This window comes from Nothoprocta perdicaria, unplaced genomic scaffold (assembly GCF_003342845.1).
Source record: "Nothoprocta perdicaria isolate Ctin4 unplaced genomic scaffold, notPer1 scaffold_28, whole genome shotgun sequence".
NCBI lineage: Eukaryota > Metazoa > Chordata > Aves > Tinamiformes > Tinamidae > Nothoprocta > Nothoprocta perdicaria.
In genome coordinates this window covers 242,953-264,029 of record NW_020455510.1, presented here as the reverse complement: position 1 = coordinate 264,029, position 21,077 = coordinate 242,953, and the positions used below count along the sequence as shown (strand labels likewise).

The following is a 21,077-nucleotide window of genomic DNA, read 5'->3' as shown; positions in this document are numbered from 1 at the left end:
GGAGAGCCGTTGGCCACGCGGGAAGGGGAGCTGCTGTCAGGGAGAGCCGTTGGCCACGCGGGAAGGGGAGCTGCTGTCAGGGAGAGCCGTTGGCCGCGTGCGGGTCAGGTTTGAGGGTTACCGAGGCGGCCTCTCGCCCCGCAGGCCAGAGGCCCCCGGGAGCTCTCCTGCCCTGGGGATCTAAACTCTCTCCCTTCCGTCCAATAAATAACACTAGGCAAAGACAATAGGGGCAATAGGGGCCGAGTTTGCGGCAAGGCGAGCTGGGCTGAGGTGCAGGTGCCACTTCGGAAGCTTGGAGGTCTCTGTGAAAAGTGGTGCTCTGCTGGATACTGGGAGCATCCTTAGGTTTCATTCCCCCGGGCTTTTATGCTGAAGCGCTGTCCTTTAGGGTTAATGGCTCTCCAGGAAGTAACACTTTAGCAGCCCACTGAGTTATGCATAATTGGTTAGGTTTGAAGTACGGTGAGAAATTAATACTGAGCTTGTAGCAAAATGTTAAGTGGCTGATAATTGCACAGCTACAGTAAGAGCTCACACTGCTTTGTCCAGGAGACTACATTTTCCCTGTCTCTGCCAAGCAAAGACAGTCTTACTGCAAAGATTATAGCACTGTGCTTTCTATAGAACCACAGGATGAACTGCTAAAATATAGCAGTATCAGGATAGTTGCTGTAATTGCAAAATATTGCAAAAGAGGAAAGTTTGAATTTGTGGTTGTAGAGAACTTTTTGGTTTGTTTATTTCTTTCCTGAAAAGAACACAACCATGGTTTTCAAAAGAATTCAGGTTTGGTTACACTTTTGGGTCAGCTTATAGAAGGAATTGGCAACAGCCTCTGTATTTGAGTTGTTAGTACTTGTGGAGAGATACTGTTGAGCGTTCTCAAAATTAGACTGTAATAGTAACAAAAAGTGTAGCACCATGGCTTTCAAGTGAAAGATGCGAATTGGCTTTGGTTTTATTTATTACCTTCTTTTCTCCCATCCCCAAGAAAAACCYAGAACAGTCTTAAGTATTGCAGTAGTTCTGCCCCAAATTTTCAAATGACTATCCATCTCAACTAAAAAGGTGAGCATGGAGAAAAAACTTACATGAAAGAATAGCTGGGAATTAGGGATCCACTTGAAATTTCCTTAAAACCAGTGTTTGGACTGACATTTACTAATCTTCACTTAGACTCTTCAAAAGAATATGGGAGAAAATCCACATTTCTGTGAGCACCTAAGATACACTTTTTATCTTCCTCTATCAGTTGATATACTGTGATCTTGTCACAGTGCAAGATCCTTCATAGGCAGCAAACTGTTAATCTGGTTACATACAGTAACTCCTGAATGTGCTTACATATATATWTTTTTTTCATAGTACTATAGTCTTTTGGAGCATGACAGCATTTTGTTTTAGAATTGAAAGATAAATATGTATACAAATATCACATAAATTTGTCTAAACAAGCTGCATTGTAGTAGCATAACAATGTGAATCTCATCTATTTCTAAAAAAGATTATTAAAATCAGCCCAAACCCAGAAAATTACAGATTAAAATTCACCATTGATCTGCCTAAAATCTCCACTAACTACTGGAAACAATATTTAATATAGGCCCCTGACGTAAATTTCCTTATGGCTTTATCCTGGAATAAAGTTTTTCAGCTTAGTACTTTCATATGCAAAATTATATTAAGAAAAAAACACTACTCAAGTAAAAATTGAGAAGAAAAAAAGATTTTATCAGAATAAGACTGCTTTAAGGAGAAGTTTCCATAATTTGGCCCTGTAGAAATCATAGTAGAACTGAACATTTACTTCTGACGCATATAAACCAAGTTAAAATCTGTCCCTAAGTGACATGTATGTAATTGTAATCACAAAAGAGGAAGGGGAAGGATGCTCTTTGAAATAATGGACATCTGAAATATTATTATATTGATTCTGTTATCAGAAATGTCAAAATATTGACCCATACTTCTGGTGATATTCTGACTAAACAAATGTGTGTTTTACAAAAGAAAGATAACAAACTTTACCATTAACTTTAAAGCCCATATCAATGTTGCCTTTATTTGTATTCCTGTACAGCAAGAGTGTGTTTATTTAGTCTTGCACTGTACTCCTGTCTACTTGTTTGCTTGGAAAGCAAAARAAATCTCTGTGAAGCTTCTGTGAGATACCTACTAGACATGAACCTTATGGACAAGCACTTAAATCAAACGATGCTTTTACTGAAATCAGATGCAAAACTCCTATTAATTTCAATTGAAATAATATTCATTTATATTTACTATGTATGATTGGACAGTTGGAACAAGAGTACGTTCTCTTAGAAGAGAATCATATTGGGTTCATATTCAATTATGAATATTTGTTCTCACCATAGAAAATCCAGGGAATATTTAGCCTTGTTTTGTGATCATATTTCTAATGCCTTCCTATCTCTATAAACCAAAAGCAGGGTAAATATGTAGAAATCAAAGGGAATTAGCAACTTACAGAAACAAATATCATCAAGCAGCTATCATTAATTGCCTAAATATTTTAAAATCTGACTGCATATATTTCTACATTGATTTCACTTAGCTATATTCTGTATTCTTACTAAGTGCAAAAAAAGATCCACTGAAGTCTTGGTAAACTCCGAGGTTCCTTTAGGATAATTTTTGTGATCATCTAGAGCAAAATGTGTATTAGGCATTTAGTGACTCATGGAGGAAAACAGCTGAAGTTTTGAAGTTTTTTTTTGAAAAGATTCTGTCAGCAAACGCTGTACTGCAAACAGTTGAGGCATGCTCTGCTTGCTGAGAAGCCGAAAAAAAGAATCTGTTGTATCAATTGACCTTTAAATGTAATCATGGGAGCAAAGCAGATAAAGTACAGGAGCAAAAATATCGAGAACAGAAATACAAGATTCAAAAGAAAAGAATTTAAACAGGGTGAGAAGAAATGATTCTGCTATCTTTATCTACTTAAACAATGTTCTTTTATATAAAATTATATTTGCACACAGTACCAAAGTGCTGTTTGAAGGGCCGTAAGGAGCATCTCCTGATCCTGAAAAGTTAGAATGTAAGTGGTATGTACTCTAACAAAATATTAGGACAGCATATCTGGGTTGAAACCTATTGGCTAATGAAGGACAAAAAAAAAAAAAAAAGGAACATCTTAATCATGGGGATTAATGAACAACTTTGACAAAAGAGAAGAAATGCTCAAAGAATAGCAAAAGGAATACTGTTACTGCCTTTTGAGTGTGGAACATTTATTGAAAGAGGGAGGGGAAAATATGTACACACACACACACATATATATGCTGTGTTCATACATACTCCTTCCATTGCAGAGTCTAGAATATTCTTAGATAAAGATCAATAGATCTGTTTTATTTCTTAAACTTTTTTTTTTTTTTAATTGCAGCGCTTTGTATGAAAGCTGTGTGAATCTTCGGAGTACAGAATTAAAATAGGACGTTGTAGTATAGTCTTGGTTATAGAGAATATTGATTTCATCCTGCATATTTGAGCTGTATCTCACAATATCAGATACAGCAGGTGTGGGTCAAATATTATGAATATGTAGACTTATCTGCATATTCTCTAGGTTTGGAATGATGATTGTATTTCCCATAATAGTACACAAGAGTTTGGCAGATGTAAATGTGCAGCATGAGATTTACAGTGTTGTACTGTCTCGCTTCAGATATTCTTCTGAGTATACATGTGCACAAACATTGTATACTGATACTATTATATGAGTGTGCCTATCTCAGGCATTTGAAAATTTGGCAGTGGGTGCTGCTGCTCAAAAAATATCTATTGCTTTGATAGAAGGTGGCAGAGTCATCGCTACCTGAGCTATGTTGTTTTCTGGACAGTAGTATGTAAGTGAATTATAAAGATATTTTCATATTTATATTATAAATAAACCCAATATAAAATAGGCTACTGCTGTTTTCAATGTTGTTAAAAGAAGCTTTAGACTCATTTTGTAGTCATCTCTCAAAACTCATAGCTCTATACAATTCAAATGTCCAGTCCTCTTCCACTGAAATCAATAGGAATTTGTGATTAACTTCAAGTGGGATCAAGATCAAGGTTGTTGGCAGATAGCCTGTTACTTTTCTGTTTCAATTATATTTTTCTGTTCATGCAAGTACATTGTTGGCTTTCTTTTCTGCTGAGTATCTCATTCTTCTAGCTCATCCTCTGGACATCTTTTTTTCTTACTACTGAGAGCAGTTTCATTCTTTTTATTTTCGCCGCTTAGGATATTGGCTTTCTTTATCAACTGCAGTATTTTTTCAGTTGCATAGTGCTATTTTTATTATTAAGTCTGCATATATATGTTACAAACAGAATTATTCTTTTATCCCTCTAGCTAATTTGGAAAAAGGAGTCTAATTTTTGACATCAGGAGATTAGAATCAGTCTACCTTTTCATCTAAGTATGCTATGTGCCCTTTTCTGGAATCAMCGTTTCTAGCTCTGTCCCATCTATCTATTAAAAAAAAAAGTAATCTGGAAATTATTAAAGACAACTACAGAGAATCATAACACGTAATTTATATTTCTACTCGATTACACAGCTTTAGGAGAAATAGTAATAAGGAAGAGGAAGGTTCTCATGGCAGTGCACAAGGATACATGCTGCGCATTATGTACCACTATGACAATGAGCAAATTGATACAGATCCTCCTTTTAAAATGCAAGCATTGTTGCTCTTCTGCAGCACTGTGATCATCTGTTTACTTGGCAGCACCTAGTCATTGCAGAAAAAAAAAAAAAAATCAGATTCATAGATTCCCTCCAAAATGCCTGTGAAGGGATGGGCATCTGGGAATGGATTTTTAAAAATGGGGAGCTGCTGAAGAGACCTGATAAAAAGCTGAGAGTGAGGTGAATTCTTACTAGTAAAATATTTAGCAGAGCAAAGCCTGGAACCCTAGTTCTCATCCACCCTCTTGTCATTCTTCCTTCCAATTKCTGTGTTTGAGAATCATGCTGAGTTTTCTCTTGCAGCTGACTGTCAGATTTTGCAGTGGGCTTGGTTTATCTCTTCTAATACATGTCAGAATACAATGTGTTCAGTGACTCACAGTTTTGATTATCACTCTAAGGTTGTCACATGTCTTAGCTACTTATAGAGTTAGTCTTGATGAATATAGTCTTGGACTATGATGTGTCTAAATCCAGTAACTCTGTCTTCACTAGGTTGTTATTTGCTACTCTAATAAATATATTTGTTTCTTACTCATTAGAGAAATTGTGTAAACAGTTGGGTTCCTCAAAATACTACTGGAAATCTCATGTTAAGTTTAACAGTCAGCAAAACTAGCTGCAAGGATTGAGATTTTTTTCCCCTATTTTATCAAATGGCTACAATGAAGAAAACCTATGTGCAATCTGAAATGAAACTGCCTGATGACCGTCCTTACTAGGCAGACTTGCTAGACACCAGATAAATACGAAAAACCTCCTGTAATATAATCCAATCTTTTCTGTTTCCTGTGACAGTGTAATTACAGAGGTTGGTATTTATGAGAGAACCAGAATCGCCTACAAGCACAAATCCTACTCAAAGTCAACAAATCCAGTAGCACTTAGTCTGATTACAGCTTTTGAAAGATAAGCTCTGCTGAGTGTTGCAGAGAGAATTTCAGATGTTACAGCTCCAGTTGCTTGGAGTCCCAAGTGTCCGCTAGAGACTGCAGAGGTCTATAGAATACTTTTCATGGAGATAAAGGTTGGAGAGGATTTTGACTGCAAATGCAATAAATACTTCATACCTGAAACATAAAACTACTGGCATTCATAGAATCATAGAATCATAGAATGCTTAAGGTTGGAAGGGACCTCAGAGGTCATCTAGTCCAACCCCCATGCTCACGCAGGGTCACCTAGAGCATGTGGCACAGGGCTGCATCCAAGCGGGTTTTAAAGATCTCCAAAGAAGGAGACTCCACAACCTCTCTGGGCAGCCTGTTCCAGGGCTCTGTCACCCTCACTGTCAAAAAGTGTTTTCTCAAGTTCCTGTGGAACTTTTGGTGCTTCAGTTTGTGGCCGTTTTCTCTAGTCCTATCGCTGTCCACCACTGAAAAGAGGTCGCCCCCTCCTCCTCACTGYCTCCCTTGAGGTATTTATACACGCTGATCAGGTCCCCCCTCAGCCTTCTCTTCTCCAGGCTGAACAGGCCCAGMTCYCTCAGCCTTTGCTCAYAKGGCAGATGTTCCAGGCCCCTGATCATCCTCGTAGCCCTGCGCTGGACTCTCTCCAGCAGCTCCACATCGCTCTTGTACTGGGGAGCCCAGAACTGGACACCAGATGTGGCCTCACCAGGGCTGTGTAGAGGGAGACAATCATCTCCCTCGACCTGCTGGAGACGCTCTTCTTAATGCACCCCAGGATCCCGTTGGCCTTCTTGGCCACCAGGGCACACTGCTGCCTCATGGTCAACTTGTCGTCCACCATGACGCCCAGGTCCCTCTCTGCAGGGCTGCTCTCCAGCAGGTCAACCCCTAATCTGTACTGGTATCCGGGGTTATTCCTCCCCAAGTGCAGGACCCTGCACTTGCCATTGTTGAACTTTATGAGATTTCTCGCCGTCCAGTCTGTCCAGGTCCCTCTGGATGGCGGCACAGCCCTCAGGGCTATCAGCTACTCCTCCCAGTTTACTACATTACTACATAAAAGTCTGATTTACTACATTGCTACATAAAAGTCTGATTAACCATCCAGTTTTATCATTAGAAATTTGCCAAAGTCTTCCGCAAAGATAGACTCAGAATAGTAATATCAATATTAATTAAACAAGACGACAATCCTAAACAAGTGGATGAACATTGGGTATTCTGACCTGTTTTACCGAGTCATTGAAAAAATACTAAAAAAATCTTTACCTGTTTAGAATACAASTTATTTTTCCTACAGAAATGTTAGATTACTTAAAACAGATTACCTGCAAGGGAGATCTAATTGTAAAATAAATATCTTTAAATTAACATTTGTATTTAATTCTTTTGAGTTCTAGTGTTCCACAGGAGCAATAGAATGTATGAGAAGTATGTTCTTACTGCTATCTATGTAGGAATATCAAAGACCTTTAATCAATGTAGTATAATGTCATAATTTGTGTTAATTTTGTGAATTGTTTTTATTTTAGATGAAGTGGCAATCTGTCCTGCCACAGCACTGTATATTGCTGATATCATGTCTTCTAATGGCTTTGGAAGCTGTACCTATAGACATAGACAAGACAAAAGTTAAAGAAGCCCATGCAGAAGGAGAAAAAGTAGAAAATCCAGTAAGTAAAATTAAATTTGCTAATTCAATATTTTGTGTTAATTGTCAGTAACCTGGCTATAGCAAATTCTTATTTAAATTAATATTTAAATTTAAATAGATTGTAGTTATATGCAGAAAGGAAAATAATATTTGCCAATTTTGTCACTTGGTCTGCCATCTAATGTAGTGGGGTATTTCTGTTCTATTTTTCATTGGCAGCTAAAAATGAATTGGTAAATGGAATGATTCCCCCAGCTTACACTGGAAAGAACTGCTTATTGCCCCAAAGAGATTTTCAAGTGATTGAGTGATGGCTTAGGAAATTCTGTGCAATGATTTTGATGATAAGAATACCACTTCATTTGGATGCTTTACATAGAAAAATGTTTGGTCAGGGAAATACACTGACGTGRAGTTTTCTCAGCTGCAAACTGTGTTTGTGACTACTACAGAGTGAAAACATTTGAGATTTTGTATTTACTAAAGTGCAGATTTTGACAAGAAACAGAACTCTAATATCAGCTTTTAATTGATGGACAGTAATGTTTGAAAGCCATATAATCTCTATAGTTAAAGCAGATTTTTTTTTTTCCAAAATGGACCTGGTTCAATGGAGTAGTCTTCTGAAGAGCATTTCATTTGCCACAAGCCCTCATGGGTTGATAAAATAGCCTGTGTCRTAGGAATATTAACTCAAATTTAGCATTCTTTTTTGGAGGATACGGGACTCTATTATGATGAATATCTCAGACAAGTAATAGATGTCTTGGAAACAGATAAGCACTTCAGAGAGAAACTCCAGACTGCTGATATAGAAGAAATAAAGGTATGTATTAAAAAAAAAAATTAATTAAATCCATAATCATGTGAGATTTATGTTGCATGTTTTCTTCCTTTTCTTTTTCCTTCATACTTATCTCAATTTGTGCGTTTAAAATTCTTCTTTCATTTTTCATTTACTTAGCTATTTACTCAGCTAATTTCTGCAGTTGCTTTTGGCATCCTTTGACTCCTCTGTCAGCTCTGCTACCTCCAGTATAACCGTCAAAGATTACTGTTTCCACAGTTTGGGAAAATATTCTTGTACTATTTGGTGGCTGTCACAGTGCTTGCAACTCCACTTAAGTTCCTGAAGAAGGTGAAAATTGTAGCACTGTGTATGTTAATATTGCAGCTCTCCTGAACTTATTTGAGAACAGTTGGCCACGAAATTTGTCACTTCTGAAATATGATTAGGTGCTTTTGACTCAGGGTTTTACTTACAGTCTTTGGAGCATTCAAATTTTTAGAAATTCTGTTTTCAGAAACCTTTTAGAACTCCCTACTGTTTCTATAGCTATAGACTTAACAATGCAAATAATCTTTTTCATATTCTTGCGGTGTGGGCTACAGTATTGCCAAAGACTGCCATCAATCTGCTCATGTCTAGTGGAAATACTAAAGACTACTTTGTCTTATTTTATATAGATAACTTAGATAACTTTTTTTTTTTTTTTTTAATAGAGTGGAAAATTAAGCAGAGAGCTTGATTTAGTAAGCCACCATGTAAGAACACGGCTGGATGAACTAAAAAGACAAGAGGTGGCAAGATTAAGAATGTTAATTAAAGCTAAAATGGATTCTGTTCAAGGTAAGAATACGAAATTGAATGAGGAAAATTAGCAGATGGGTTTGTGCTGGACAGGTGCCCCAAATCCATCACTTATGCTTTGTTGTCAACAGTAACAACTGAAGTCAGCTAAAAGTAAATGTGTCCTGATTTCTAAGCTGGCCTGGCACCAGCTAAGGGCACATCTCTTTAGAGAAACAGAAAGAGGAGAGGAACAAACTACATTTTATAAATAACAAAAACTGATTTTGGCAAGGGGTTTGAATTTTCTTAATCTTGAGAACTAGCAACATGTTTTGAGACCATGTTTAAGAACAGAGCATGACAAAACAAGAAAAAAGTTTTTCTTTTGTTCTTGTTAAGCCTTGTTTCTTCTCATAAAAGTTTATTTACAGATTTATAACAAATATTAAAGATCTCAGTTCAGAGGACTATTTTTGCTATTCTTTGCAACATTTTTGAGGTCAAAAAAAAAAAGAAAACATAATAGAAAATGTTCTCCATAACATGCTCTTTTTTTTTTATTGTTAATGCAATGTTACAAACTCAGGCCATTTCTTTATATGAATGAAGTATATAGGTTTCTTAATATTCTGATCATTCTGTGGAGGTTAGGAAGATGGGGGAAATGGTGCTATTCCCTTTCTCTTAATATGAGAGTGCTCTTACTTCCAGATTGAAAAGTTTCCAAATAAAACTAATTCAATAAAATTCTTATTAGCTGTTTCATCCTTAAGAAAATTGCTTGTAGAAAGAGTTCCTAATGAAAACTTGCAGGCTCTTGTTTCCAAAGAGCCTCTTTTTTTTTATTTTTTTCCCCCCTACAAAGCAGCTCTTAAAAAAGCGTTTAACTTGCCTATATGGATTATTAAAAGCTTTCTGTAAGCTAGGGATGGGATCCAACTGAACTGAATACCAATTCTAATAGCAATCCTACTGAGGTGTTGGACCAATCTTAGAACATTCCAAGAACAAAGTTCTGCTACTGCTGATACCACTAAGCCTGTATTAGAGGCAACAAGTAGTCTAGACAAAAGTATGTTTATGTAAATGTGGGTCTGTAGGGGTATTATTAATGTCAAGAAAAGATCAAAATTATTTGGCAAAGAAGGTATTTTAGTATAATACCTTTCTAGTGAAGTTTTTAGGTGCTACCATAGTATAATTAAGTGTTCATACACTTACAGAAAATTAGCGTGTTAGATCACTGTTCTACCTTTTGTGCTTTCTCTTAATGAAAGTTCTAGTGCAGAGAGTACAGTCTACTGGTAGCCAGAGAGTGCAGTCCAGCAGTAGCCCCTGCAGAGGAGTGAGTGCATTGCTTCGCATGTGCCACCCCGCATTCAACTTCCTCAGGCTGCTGCTAACCTGCCAAGAGCCTGGTCTCACGCTCCTGCTGCAGGCAAGCGTTCCAGTCGYGGTGAGGCGGTGAGCTAGCTGGCAGCAGCTAATGACACATAGTCGTGCAGATGGTAATCTTGTGTAACAGAATGTCTTTTTACAATCTACTCTAAGCTTTTGCTGCCCCAGAAGTTCAATATTACAGCGTCCTTAGCTTGTACCCAAACTGCCACGTTTTATGTGACAAGCCTGTCCTTTTAGAAAACTTCTGTTTGCAAAAAGAAAAAAAAAAACCAACACTTTTATAAGAAGCATTTCATAACTTCTAGCAGAGAATCACAACAAGTTTGGTTTTACTTATAGCTGTCTCTGTCTCTATAAATCAGGGAAGAAAGTATATGCTTGATCTGCTGTGGAAGAAAAAACACTTTTCTAAAGAATGCTCTGTGCATGCTTTAGAACAGAGCATGCTTTAGAAAAGTGTTTTTTCTTCCACAACAGATCAGGCATATACTTTCTTCCACTCAGTTCAGGCAGATATTCCATCAGTGTGCAAGTGTGAAATGTTATGTATGAGACAACAGGCATACATGATTGCAGTTAAAAATTTTCAGATTACTACTAATGTGTTAAAACAGCAAAAGCAGAAAAATACTTTTTCAAGTTTGTAGTTTTTAATGTAACAGAACTTGCCAGGAAATACTTCATACTACATATAGACTCTTTGTATTTGGGTTTATAGCCAAATTGTTCATAAAATACAACTGCGTATACATTCTCTCTCTCTCTCTCTCTCTCTCTCTCTCTCTCTCTCTCTCTCTCTCACACACACACACACACACACACACACACACACACACACACACACACACACACTCTGTGTAGTATCTTGGGACGTGTATGAAAGTGCATTCTCTAGTTGTGAAATGTAGAGCTATTCGATTTTATTTGTTCTCTTTCCCATTCAGCACCATTTTCCTACCTTACTTTTGGAGAGTATTTGCTTCAACAGAAATTATGATCTCACTAGGTAGGAATGATGGTTGAAATATGTCCCAGACAGCAAATACTGGCTTAGGATAATACCAAACACAGAACATAGTGGGAGCCAAATAATTTATTAGAGTGAAAAGTTTAAAATGATGTTTTTCAATCTTTTTTTCCTTCTAAAAAAATAATCTTTTCTGAGCTATCTAGTTTTTCAGAATTGTTACACATACTATATCAAAGTATAATGTTGCTTAACAAAGTATTGTTAACCTCACATTCATTGTCAAAAACCATAATAACATCTAGAAAAGTCTGTTGTAGAAATTGAATTTGTTTTTATAGTGCGTTGTTTATTTATATTGTTGGTATAGTCTGCCTCATACAGAAAATAAAAATATTTACAGCTTTTAGACACAGGAACTGACTCCCTATTGTCTTGCATTTTTTAGCTTTGGACAGATGGACTTTGAGTGTTTGTTCATCTGCAATTTTATATCGGATGCATCTTTTTTTTGCATCTTGGGCCAGATGTATCATTTGCAAAACAGAGCAACCTGTGTCTTTCTTGGGCCCGCTAGGTCTGATAGTACAGATAACTCCACTGGAAGCCTAGGGAGGTGTGTTTATTATGTCTCGTGTCTAGAACAAAATATCTGTCTTGGTATATGAAGCTTAGTTTGTTTGTACATTTGCTGGCCAAGGCACAAGCTCTAATTCCTGTGTGTTTAGGTATGGTGTACAGTGCAATGCTGACGTGTCCAAAGGAAAACAGTACAAATAGCTGTCAAATTAGTTCATCTCCCTCAGGTACCTGCTACTTTAGAAATGTTGCTATAGTTTCCTCTGATAGTGAAAAATTATCAAGTGCTCAGGGAACCCCAAATACCCCGAAAGCACAAGCTCTTGTATGAAAGTTTAACTTCTTTATCTCTATTGCTTTCAGTTGGTTTTAACATGGTTTGTCATTTGTACATTTTTTTTTTCAGACACTGGCTTAGACCATCAAACTCTCCTTAAACAATTTGAGCACCTGAACCATCAAAATCCTGACACCTTCGAACCTAAGGACTTGGATATGTTGATCAAAGCTGTGAGTACTAGATATAACCTACAGTATGCTTTTTTGCTATTGTTATGCTTTTTCTCCTGTGGTGAAAGCAAATATTTTTACGTATACCACCTTTTGTAAATGACACACAGCTCAGTTTCAGGTAGGGAAAAAAAAACTATGCCTGAAAACCTTGTCATCAGCTTGTGTTATTTGAAAGAACCATTTAGTTTTGGGAAGGGCTCTCTAGTTCTGGGAGCGGCCTTTTAACAAGATTTGCCCAAGTGTATTTTCTGATGTCTGAAGTCTGATTTCTGTTCCTAAATTATTTTAGATGTCTCACAGCATGACATAAATAATAATCTTCAAATAGGGATTTGAATTTCATGATCTGCTCTATTTATGTCAAGCTTCAAAACCACAGCATGGTAGAATTCAAAACACAAAAATYCTAAGTTGCCTGTGTTGGACATGGCATTTGATGTACATTAGGTTTAGTAGTTTCACTATCTAATTACAGGCATTTTTTTTAAACCATATTTATTACAGAAACACAATTAAGTTACGTGTGGCCAGCTGAAATATACTTCCCAAGATGGGAAAAAACTTGTGTAACTGTCTAGCGAGAGCCCCCTGCTCCTCCCTAATAGTCTACCTCATCTTTAACAGGAAAATGGCAATASAGCTGTTTTTTCCACAGATGTCTTATTTGTCAGTGGAACAGAACATGCTTTTAATATAAGTGTGTGTGTGTACATCTATTTTTAGGCTACAAGTGACCTGGAAAACTATGATAAGACACGCCATGAAGAATTTAAGAAATACGAGATGATGAAAGAACATGAGAGAAGAGAGTATTTAAAAACACTTGATGAAGAAAAGAGACAGCGAGAAGAATCTAAATTTGAAGAGATGAAGAAAAAGCATGGAGATCACCCTAAAGTGCACCATCCTGTAAGGCCACAGTCTGTTTTTATACAGTTCGGAAGATGCTTTGCTTATGGATGATTACAGATGTTGTTTTCCACTAAGTAGGCGTTTCCTTGATTCTCCCTTTTCCACAGGCCTTCCTATTAAGTGCAAGTATTATACAGGACCAAGAGGGGATTAAGAAAAATTCTGTTGATTCTAGTTGCAACAAAACAGTCCTTTCAAGAAATTGTAATGCAAAGATAATGCAATAGAATTTTAATAAATCATGTTTTGAATAGTTTTTCTTCTTCTATAGGGAAGCAAAGATCAACTCAAAGAGGTGTGGGAAGAAGCTGATGGACTAGATCCAAATGAATTTGACCCCAAAACATTTTTCAAATTACACGGTAAGAGGCATAGTTTAACAAACAAATCAAGTGGCTGTCTTAATTTCCTGCTGAGAGTGTTTGTTCAGCAAGTTTGTTATAAGCCAGGAGGGAATCTTGTAACTTTCAATAAATACAAAGAGTATAGAAGAGTAAATAAACTGTATTGCTTGTAAAATGATTGCACCAATAAGATGTCACATGGGATTTAAAAGTTGTAGATGTTAGAGTTTCCTTTAAACACTCAAAATCACGTAGTCCTGATCTGCTATCTAGTGGTTCTTCAGGGAAATGAGAATACGCATTTGATTTGAGAAGTTTAACAATTGCATTGTATACAATCTGTTGTGACCTATTTCAGTTTACTAATCCAAGAACTACTAGAGAGATTGCTCCAGACTTACAAAACCAGCAGTTAGGAACTAGGTAGCCAATGCCTGTTTAAACAGAAAACCTGACCTATGTAACCAACGTAACCAGCATCTCATTAAATAAGATATTTAGTCCATGCCAGACTATACTGACATTTAACTCAACTCATGGGTAACTATTGCATATTTTGCCTTCTGTATTTATTTGGTTTGTATTTTCAATGCTTCTTTTTGTAGATGTGAATAATGATGGTTTCCTGGATGAGCAAGAATTAGAAGCCCTATTTACTAAAGAGGTAAAAAAAAAACCACCAAAATTAGAAGCCTAAACTCTTCCAGTAAATGATTATATGAATGYGTGCCATCTCTTGTAGCATGTTTTGGGGCTTTGGGCTACAAGTGAAAATATTTATGCTAAGTTTTATGTCTTTAATATTTCTTTAAAAATACAAAACTGTATTAGTAGGTAAAAAAAAAAAAAAAAGTAGTCGAAGCTCTCAGTTCCTTTCCCTTATTCCAAATACCACATAGAAACTTTCTGCTTAGAGGATCAGACTACCTGTCAACGTGAATTTTATAGTATTGTGATGTCCACAGCTTTGAATTACAACAGTCCATATGAACTGACTAAAAATTTAATCCACAGCAATGAAAGTGCCACTTGATTCTTAATTAAGTACTAAAAAAAAAAAAAAGAATACGTAGGACATAYATATAAATAAAAGTAGTATGGTAACAATATCACCCGTTACTATTCCAAATAGGCTCCTTCATTTGACTGAGTGATCCTTTTTAATCAGACTGACATTTGATAATTTTCAATTTCAGCTYGAAAAAGTCTATGACCCCAAAAATGAAGAAGACGACATGGTTGAAATGGAAGAAGAAAGGCTGAGAATGAGAGAACATGTAATGAATGAGGTATGGGCTAACATTTAATAGGGCTACYCTTTTCCTGCTTTGTTAACAAAGTACAGTTCTTCTGATGAGAAGGTTTGTTCAAAMAGAAGGGCTTCACTCATCTTACTGAATCCTGCTTGTGTTGAGATTCACATAAATCTGCAATCCTCAAGTCCTGTCCCTATACTGTGATGTACTTGTGTACTAGATTTTAATTTACTAGTTGCTCGAGAAGAAATTGTGCTGTAGCCTCCCTTTTTGCTGATGCTCTCAGATTTAAATAAATATTTCCTGTGAATTTGGTCTAAATTATGTTTTGTACTAGCAAAATGGATGAGGTGTGAAAGCATAGCAGACAATGCTTTCCTTCACATAGCTATCTTTTGCCCCTTCAGAAAAAGGTCTAAGAGCTCAAAGCTTTTACCTGCAGGAGTGAATGCATTTAATGTCCATAGATTCACAGCCTAGAGCCAGAGGAAAAGATGGTATTTTGAACCACTGTTTCTCAGTCATGCCTCTTCTGAATTTAGCTCTRTTCCTTAAGTCTGAGGAACGCAACAGGCCTGAGCTTGTATTGGCTATAAAGAGAAGAATTTCCTCCCTTCTATGTATAGGGTTCTGACTTTTTTTTTCCCCACCCGTTTTAAATCCTCTCTATACAACAGTGGAGCTTACTTTTGCTCACAGTTACAAAATTGTTACCAGAAAGTTAAAGTACATTTTATTTCTGAAGGAAAAAAAGTATACTTCTGTTAAGGTTGGTATTAATCTTAAGTTCTATTAAGTAGAAGCAATAGAAGTACTTCTATTACTTCTTAATAGAAGTAATTAGCCTTGCTTCTATTAATGGGTAACCACACATAGTGCTTCCAGTGAGTGGAAGCACTGATGTACACATCAGTTAAATCAAATATGAGGATTCAGTTTTTATTTCCATTTTATTGTATATAGTTTTTAGAAATAAAATGATGTAGCAGGCATTATACAAAAACTGGACTGTTTAAAAACAAAATGGCTACATTTGAAGACACGTGTACAGTGAAATCAAATAATGTCTCCCACCAAAAATATCCTCTCTGTTGAGTTTAATTTCTCACTTCAACTAGGTGGATGTCAACAAGGACCGGCTAGTAACTATGGAAGAGTTTCTGAGAGCCACAGAGAAAAAAGAATTTTTGGAGCCAGATAGCTGGGAGGTAAGGAAAAGGTGTTCCAAGTGCCACATACTATGCTATTACCAGCACTCTATAGCCAGGATACTAAGTGGCATGCCTCTGACCTTTGGGCTTTTTTAATCCTGTTTCAGTATGCATGTTACTAAATCAGATGCAATCTTTGTGGTTCACACACAAATAGAACAAGTGTTGCGCCACCGTGTGGATCTTAGAGAGCTGATTTGCACATAGCTTTCAGGAAAAAAATGGATATTTTAGTTATGAATTGCTTTAAATAGAAGATAACAGCTTATTTGGTAAGGAGAATCGCTTTCCCCTCTAACTCCAAATCTATAATATAAACTAGGCAGCTTCTTGTTACTGAAAACAAGGTGAGCTAACCTATTACAGTGCTATGTCTAGTTAATTTCATCAAAATTGGAGTTGATCAAAATTCTGTGGGTCTGAAGACAGCTAGTGTCAGTATAGAATCCAGCTAAGTGCTGTTCCCATGAGAATATTAGAAAATAGATGATCAGTCCTGCATTAGTATTCATAGTGTATATTTTCTTTCAGACACTAGATCAACAGCAGCTCTTTACTGAAGAGGAGCTAAAGGAATTTGAAAGTCATATTTCTCAGCAGGAAGATGAACTTAGAAAGAAGGCAGAAGATCTTCAGAAGCAAAAGGAGGAGCTACAGCGGCAGCACGACCAGCTTCAGGCTCAGAAGCAAGAGTTTCAACAGGTATGCATATGAGAATCCAAGAATCCTCTTCTATATCCATATAATTCTCAAGGATCACAATCCCTACCATAATTTATTTCTCATATTCTAAACAAATTTTACTGCAGCAGAATGTAATTTATTACTTCAGATTATAGCAAACAGTGCAAGCATCTCAGTAGTTCTGYCCACTAATAAGAACTTCACCTAACAACTGTATATATTTCTTAAGTGTAATCAGGTCACATCTGAGGTTGATATAGGTAAGTTTTTCACMTATGGTCTTTTATTTTTTTTTAATTAGGTTGTAAAACAGATGGAACAAAAGAAGCTGCAGCAAGGAAATCCTCCTGCAGGACCAGCTGGAGAACTGAAATTCCAACCCCGTATGTATTTTTCTGTGTAGATACACAAACTTTAGAACAAGTTCTTCGATGTAAAAGTCACAAAAAAAATCTGAGAGGTTCAATAAGCTTCCTTAGAGAAGAGTATGGATCATGGATCTTTTCTAAAAGATTTCTGAAGACTCAGTAATTTGAAGTCCAGAGGAAGAAGAAAAAGTTCACTCTTGCATAACTTACAGCATCAGATGAGCAGGGAAGACAGACTCCAGTTCGTTGGAGGAAGTGTTAGGCCTGACAGTCTAAATATACTAAGATCTAGGATATCTAGGATTTCTGAGCAACTGGGGAAAAATTGGCACATAAGAGTGACCAGGCCTGCTTGTTCTGTGACTAGACTACCACCACAAATCCAGGGAGATTAAAAGTAGATTGCCTTGTACACACATGCTATAATATATCTGATTTGAGTACCAAGAATATGAAGTCATAGTAATATGTCCTTCCCTTCTTGTTGAAGAGCCTCACTCTTGATCCTGCGTATTTACACAAAAGCTGAGGTTGATTCCACTATCATTTCATGGCTGTCAGCAGTTAGACTGTTCGTTATGTCTCCCTTGGCTTATTCTCATGACGCAGACAGTAATCCTAAATTGTGATCTTAATCTCAGACTGCAGCATAAACGTACACATTTAAATGCTTTCAACAGCTCTACCCTCTGTTGCCAACTTACCAGTAGCTGCGCAAGACGCCTCACAAGTTAGCTTTAGGCATTGGAAAAGACCAATTACTTCAGCTCTCTCAGAAGATATGAATAGATACAATAAACCATTGCATTTACTATTTGATTTAAAAAAAGAAAAAAGAGAGACAAGTAGTCAGCATCTTTTTATTCTTAATGCATTGTCAATATTTTCTATGGGCTTTTAAAGGACTTTGCTATTGTCATACATCTTCTTTTTTTCTCCTCTAAATATGGCTTTGTTGACTTCCATGTTTGTGTGCTAGGATTATCTTATCAGTGCTACAGCACAAGAAGTTTTTGACATCCATCTCAAACAAAAGGCCTTGGGCTGTGTCCTGGCAGCTTTTTGAATACTAATGTTCTCAACTGCTCCTGCAGGAGCAGCAGAGAGAGTTCAAACTTAACCACTTGAGTCGGTGATTACAGCTCACTTTAAATACATTGAAATTACACCTGCAAGGCATACAGTTTTGTAAACAGCATAAAATAATGAAATTTGAGCAACAATTTCATTTTGTCTTTAATTTACTTCAGATCTTCCTGTGGCTAATCTCATTTCATGATACTCATTTCCRAGAGCCTCACATACAGAATTTCATTAAGAATACCACATGTAATAGCAGGTGCCTTTGGACTAATGATACGTCATCTGATACTGGCAGTATTGTGACAGATACTGTTCTTAAATACTTTTTTGCAGATTTTTCTTCTAAGTCATTAAGYGGTCAATTATAGTAGCCACAAGTAGCCACTATTCATTTACTGAGTTAAGGAGACCCAAGTAGCCAATAAATATGTCTTAAGTTCTAGGCTACTACAGAACTACACAGAAGATGATTAAAAAAAAAGTTGTCAGTCAAGCCATCTATAAAAACTAGCATTACTCCAAGGTAGGCAGGGGGAAAATACTACAAAATACTGCTGATGCAGTAACGAATAAAATACAGGAACAAGTTGTTATTTCTTCAGGTTTCCCTTATTTGGATTAAAGCTTTCATAAATAACTATTATTTTTTCACAGAGAACAAAGTGATCTCCAGATTAATTAGTGTGTGATGTCAGTAACAGGGAAAACAATATTTCCACACAGAAGAGAAACAATTAGCCATACAAGACATTTTGCATGTTAAGATAACACAATGTTTAGGGTTGTCTTGCTCTGATTTTGTTACAAATAGCTTATGCAAATTTTGATTCTACTTACAAGCCAGTTCTTGTCTGACTTTCTCTACACTAGCAGCTTTCCTTTAGAGACTTGTCATATTTGAGGTTAATTTAATAAAGAAGTTACAGAGGTTTTGTTCTTGTTTTACAGCTGGGGAACACAAAGTTGGGGATGCACCAAGCCATCCTGCAGGAGGTGAACAGCCTTTACCACCAGGACATGTTCAAGAACCAGCTGTTAGAACTGATCATGTTCAAGTTCACCCTTAACCACTTGTGCCTCAACTTTATACTGTCATTATTTGCAGGGGAGGGTAAAGAAAAAAAAAAAAAAAAAAAAAAAGAAACTATGAACTCTCCACTTTCTTCCCCCAATTGTAAATTCTTTTGCAAGTCATAGATTAAATATTGATCAGATTTGAATCACTAATTTATTTTTCTCTGAAATGCATCACTGGAAAATGCAATGAAGGGATCACCTGAAGGGATCACATGAAGGGCTGTATTCGAGGAGCAGATGAAAGTCAGCAACACTAAGGGTTTTTATGGCCAAGCGACTGAGCTGTTGGGTTCAGCAAAAAGCTGGCTGAGCTGCCATAGAGCAGCAATCATAATATTCTCAGAAGCAGCAGGAACCTGGCCTGAATACCAAATTAGGTCTTATCTTATGTAAAAATTCTTTCCAGAAACGTTGAGCAGCAAAGTAGAGAACTACAGACCATAGACAACCATGGTCTACCATTTCCAGTGCTACCATCCCCTTTCTTCTCTAAGGCCAAATAGAAACAAAATTCTGCATGTTTCATCATAGAAAATTTGCACTTTCTAAAAATCTAATTACCAAAATKATGTGCAACAGTGAATACTTTTCATGTTTTCAGAAGCCTAAGAATTTCACTGTAAAGCGTTCAATAGGAAGGCTGTACTTGTGGTGTATTGATCTTGAACCCTCCTCCTTGTTAAGATTAATTCTGTGGGGCAATTGAATACTCACCTGGCTCTGGACAGTACTTTCATCCCTGTTTCTTTCATCAGATGCCAGACGATCTCAAAATTTTGCATGTTAAAAGTTCTATGTTGATGGAAATACTGTGCAAAACAGAACAGGACTCACCGTCTTTTTCTGTGCAGATTTTATCCTACCTCCTGTGGTAATATCTGATTTTTCAAAATGCACCATGTGCTTCAAAAAGCTCCTTTTGGATATGGTTCTTTGGCTGTTAAGAGGTCTTGCTATTAATATTTACTAGGCTTTTAGTAGTTGATACGGTTTTGTGAAGTGTCCTATAACAGGGCTACTAGTTGATTTTGGTATTGAACCAAAAGAGTTCCCTAATACTGTAAATCAAGATTTTACTCAGAGAGAAAGAAAAGAAAAGAAAAGAAAAGAAAAGAAAAGAAAAGAAAAGAAAAGAAAAGAAAAGAAAAGAAAAGAAAAGAAAAGAAAAGAAAAGAAAAGANGAAAAGAAAAGAAAAGAAAAGAAAAGAAAAGAAAAGAAAAGAAAAGAAAAGAAAAGAAAAGAAAAGAAAAGAAAAGAAAAGAAAAGAAAAGAAAAAGAAAAGAAAAAGAAAAGAAAAAGAAAAGAAAAAGAAAAGAAAAGAAAAGAAAAAGACAAACACAGCTACCACACATGAGTTCAAGAGTTGATTTTCCCTGTGAATTTTACTCTAATGTTGAAAACTTGTGTGATTGTCATCAATTTCAGACCAAATCTATCCTAAAGACCAAAGTTTGGGTCTCTCTTACTCATGTATTTTTAAACAGATTGCTTGGATTATTCTGTTTGTATAATGCTGGCTTTGAACTGATACACAGTGAACATATATACACCTTGGCAAGTATCCTTTGCGTTTCCTTCCTGTTCCGTGGCTAACTGCTGACAGTGTCAAAGGAGATCAGTTGCATTTTAAGCAAAGAAACAGAGTTAAGCCTGATATCAGCTAGGCACCCTCCATCTGTGTTTAGTGTTTCTTTCACTAGGACTCTGCACAAGAGAAKGGAATTCACTGCCACAATAGATTCTATTTCCTTATCTTGTTAATTGTCATGCTCTATTTCCTTTTAGACATTATTTATGGTGCTCAAACCACAATTAAACTTTTCTGATGT

The 21,077-nt window shown here is 36.5% G+C and overlaps 1 protein-coding gene across 2 annotated transcripts in view; it reads left to right on the top strand.

The window, feature by feature from the left end:
- Positions 1-20,207, top strand: part of NUCB2 (nucleobindin 2) — a 21,062-nt gene extending 855 nt beyond the window's left edge. The window contains exons 2-13 of one of the 2 annotated variants that reach the window (XM_026041139.1): positions 7,158-7,298; positions 7,983-8,105; positions 8,783-8,909; positions 12,206-12,309; positions 13,036-13,221; positions 13,496-13,586; positions 14,174-14,232; positions 14,765-14,857; positions 15,943-16,032; positions 16,567-16,737; positions 17,021-17,102; positions 19,119-20,207. In XM_026041139.1, coding sequence (XP_025896924.1) covers positions 7,158-7,298; positions 7,983-8,105; positions 8,783-8,909; positions 12,206-12,309; positions 13,036-13,221; positions 13,496-13,586; positions 14,174-14,232; positions 14,765-14,857; positions 15,943-16,032; positions 16,567-16,737; positions 17,021-17,102; positions 19,119-19,237 — 1,386 coding nt within the window. In that variant the 3' untranslated portion in view covers positions 19,238-20,207. The remainder of the gene's footprint in view (positions 1-7,157; positions 7,299-7,982; positions 8,106-8,782; positions 8,910-12,205; positions 12,310-13,035; positions 13,222-13,495; positions 13,587-14,173; positions 14,233-14,764; positions 14,858-15,942; positions 16,033-16,566; positions 16,738-17,020; positions 17,103-19,118) is intronic. The other variant, XM_026041140.1, reaches the window with a different exon arrangement.
- Positions 20,208-21,077: the final 870 nt, after the last annotated feature.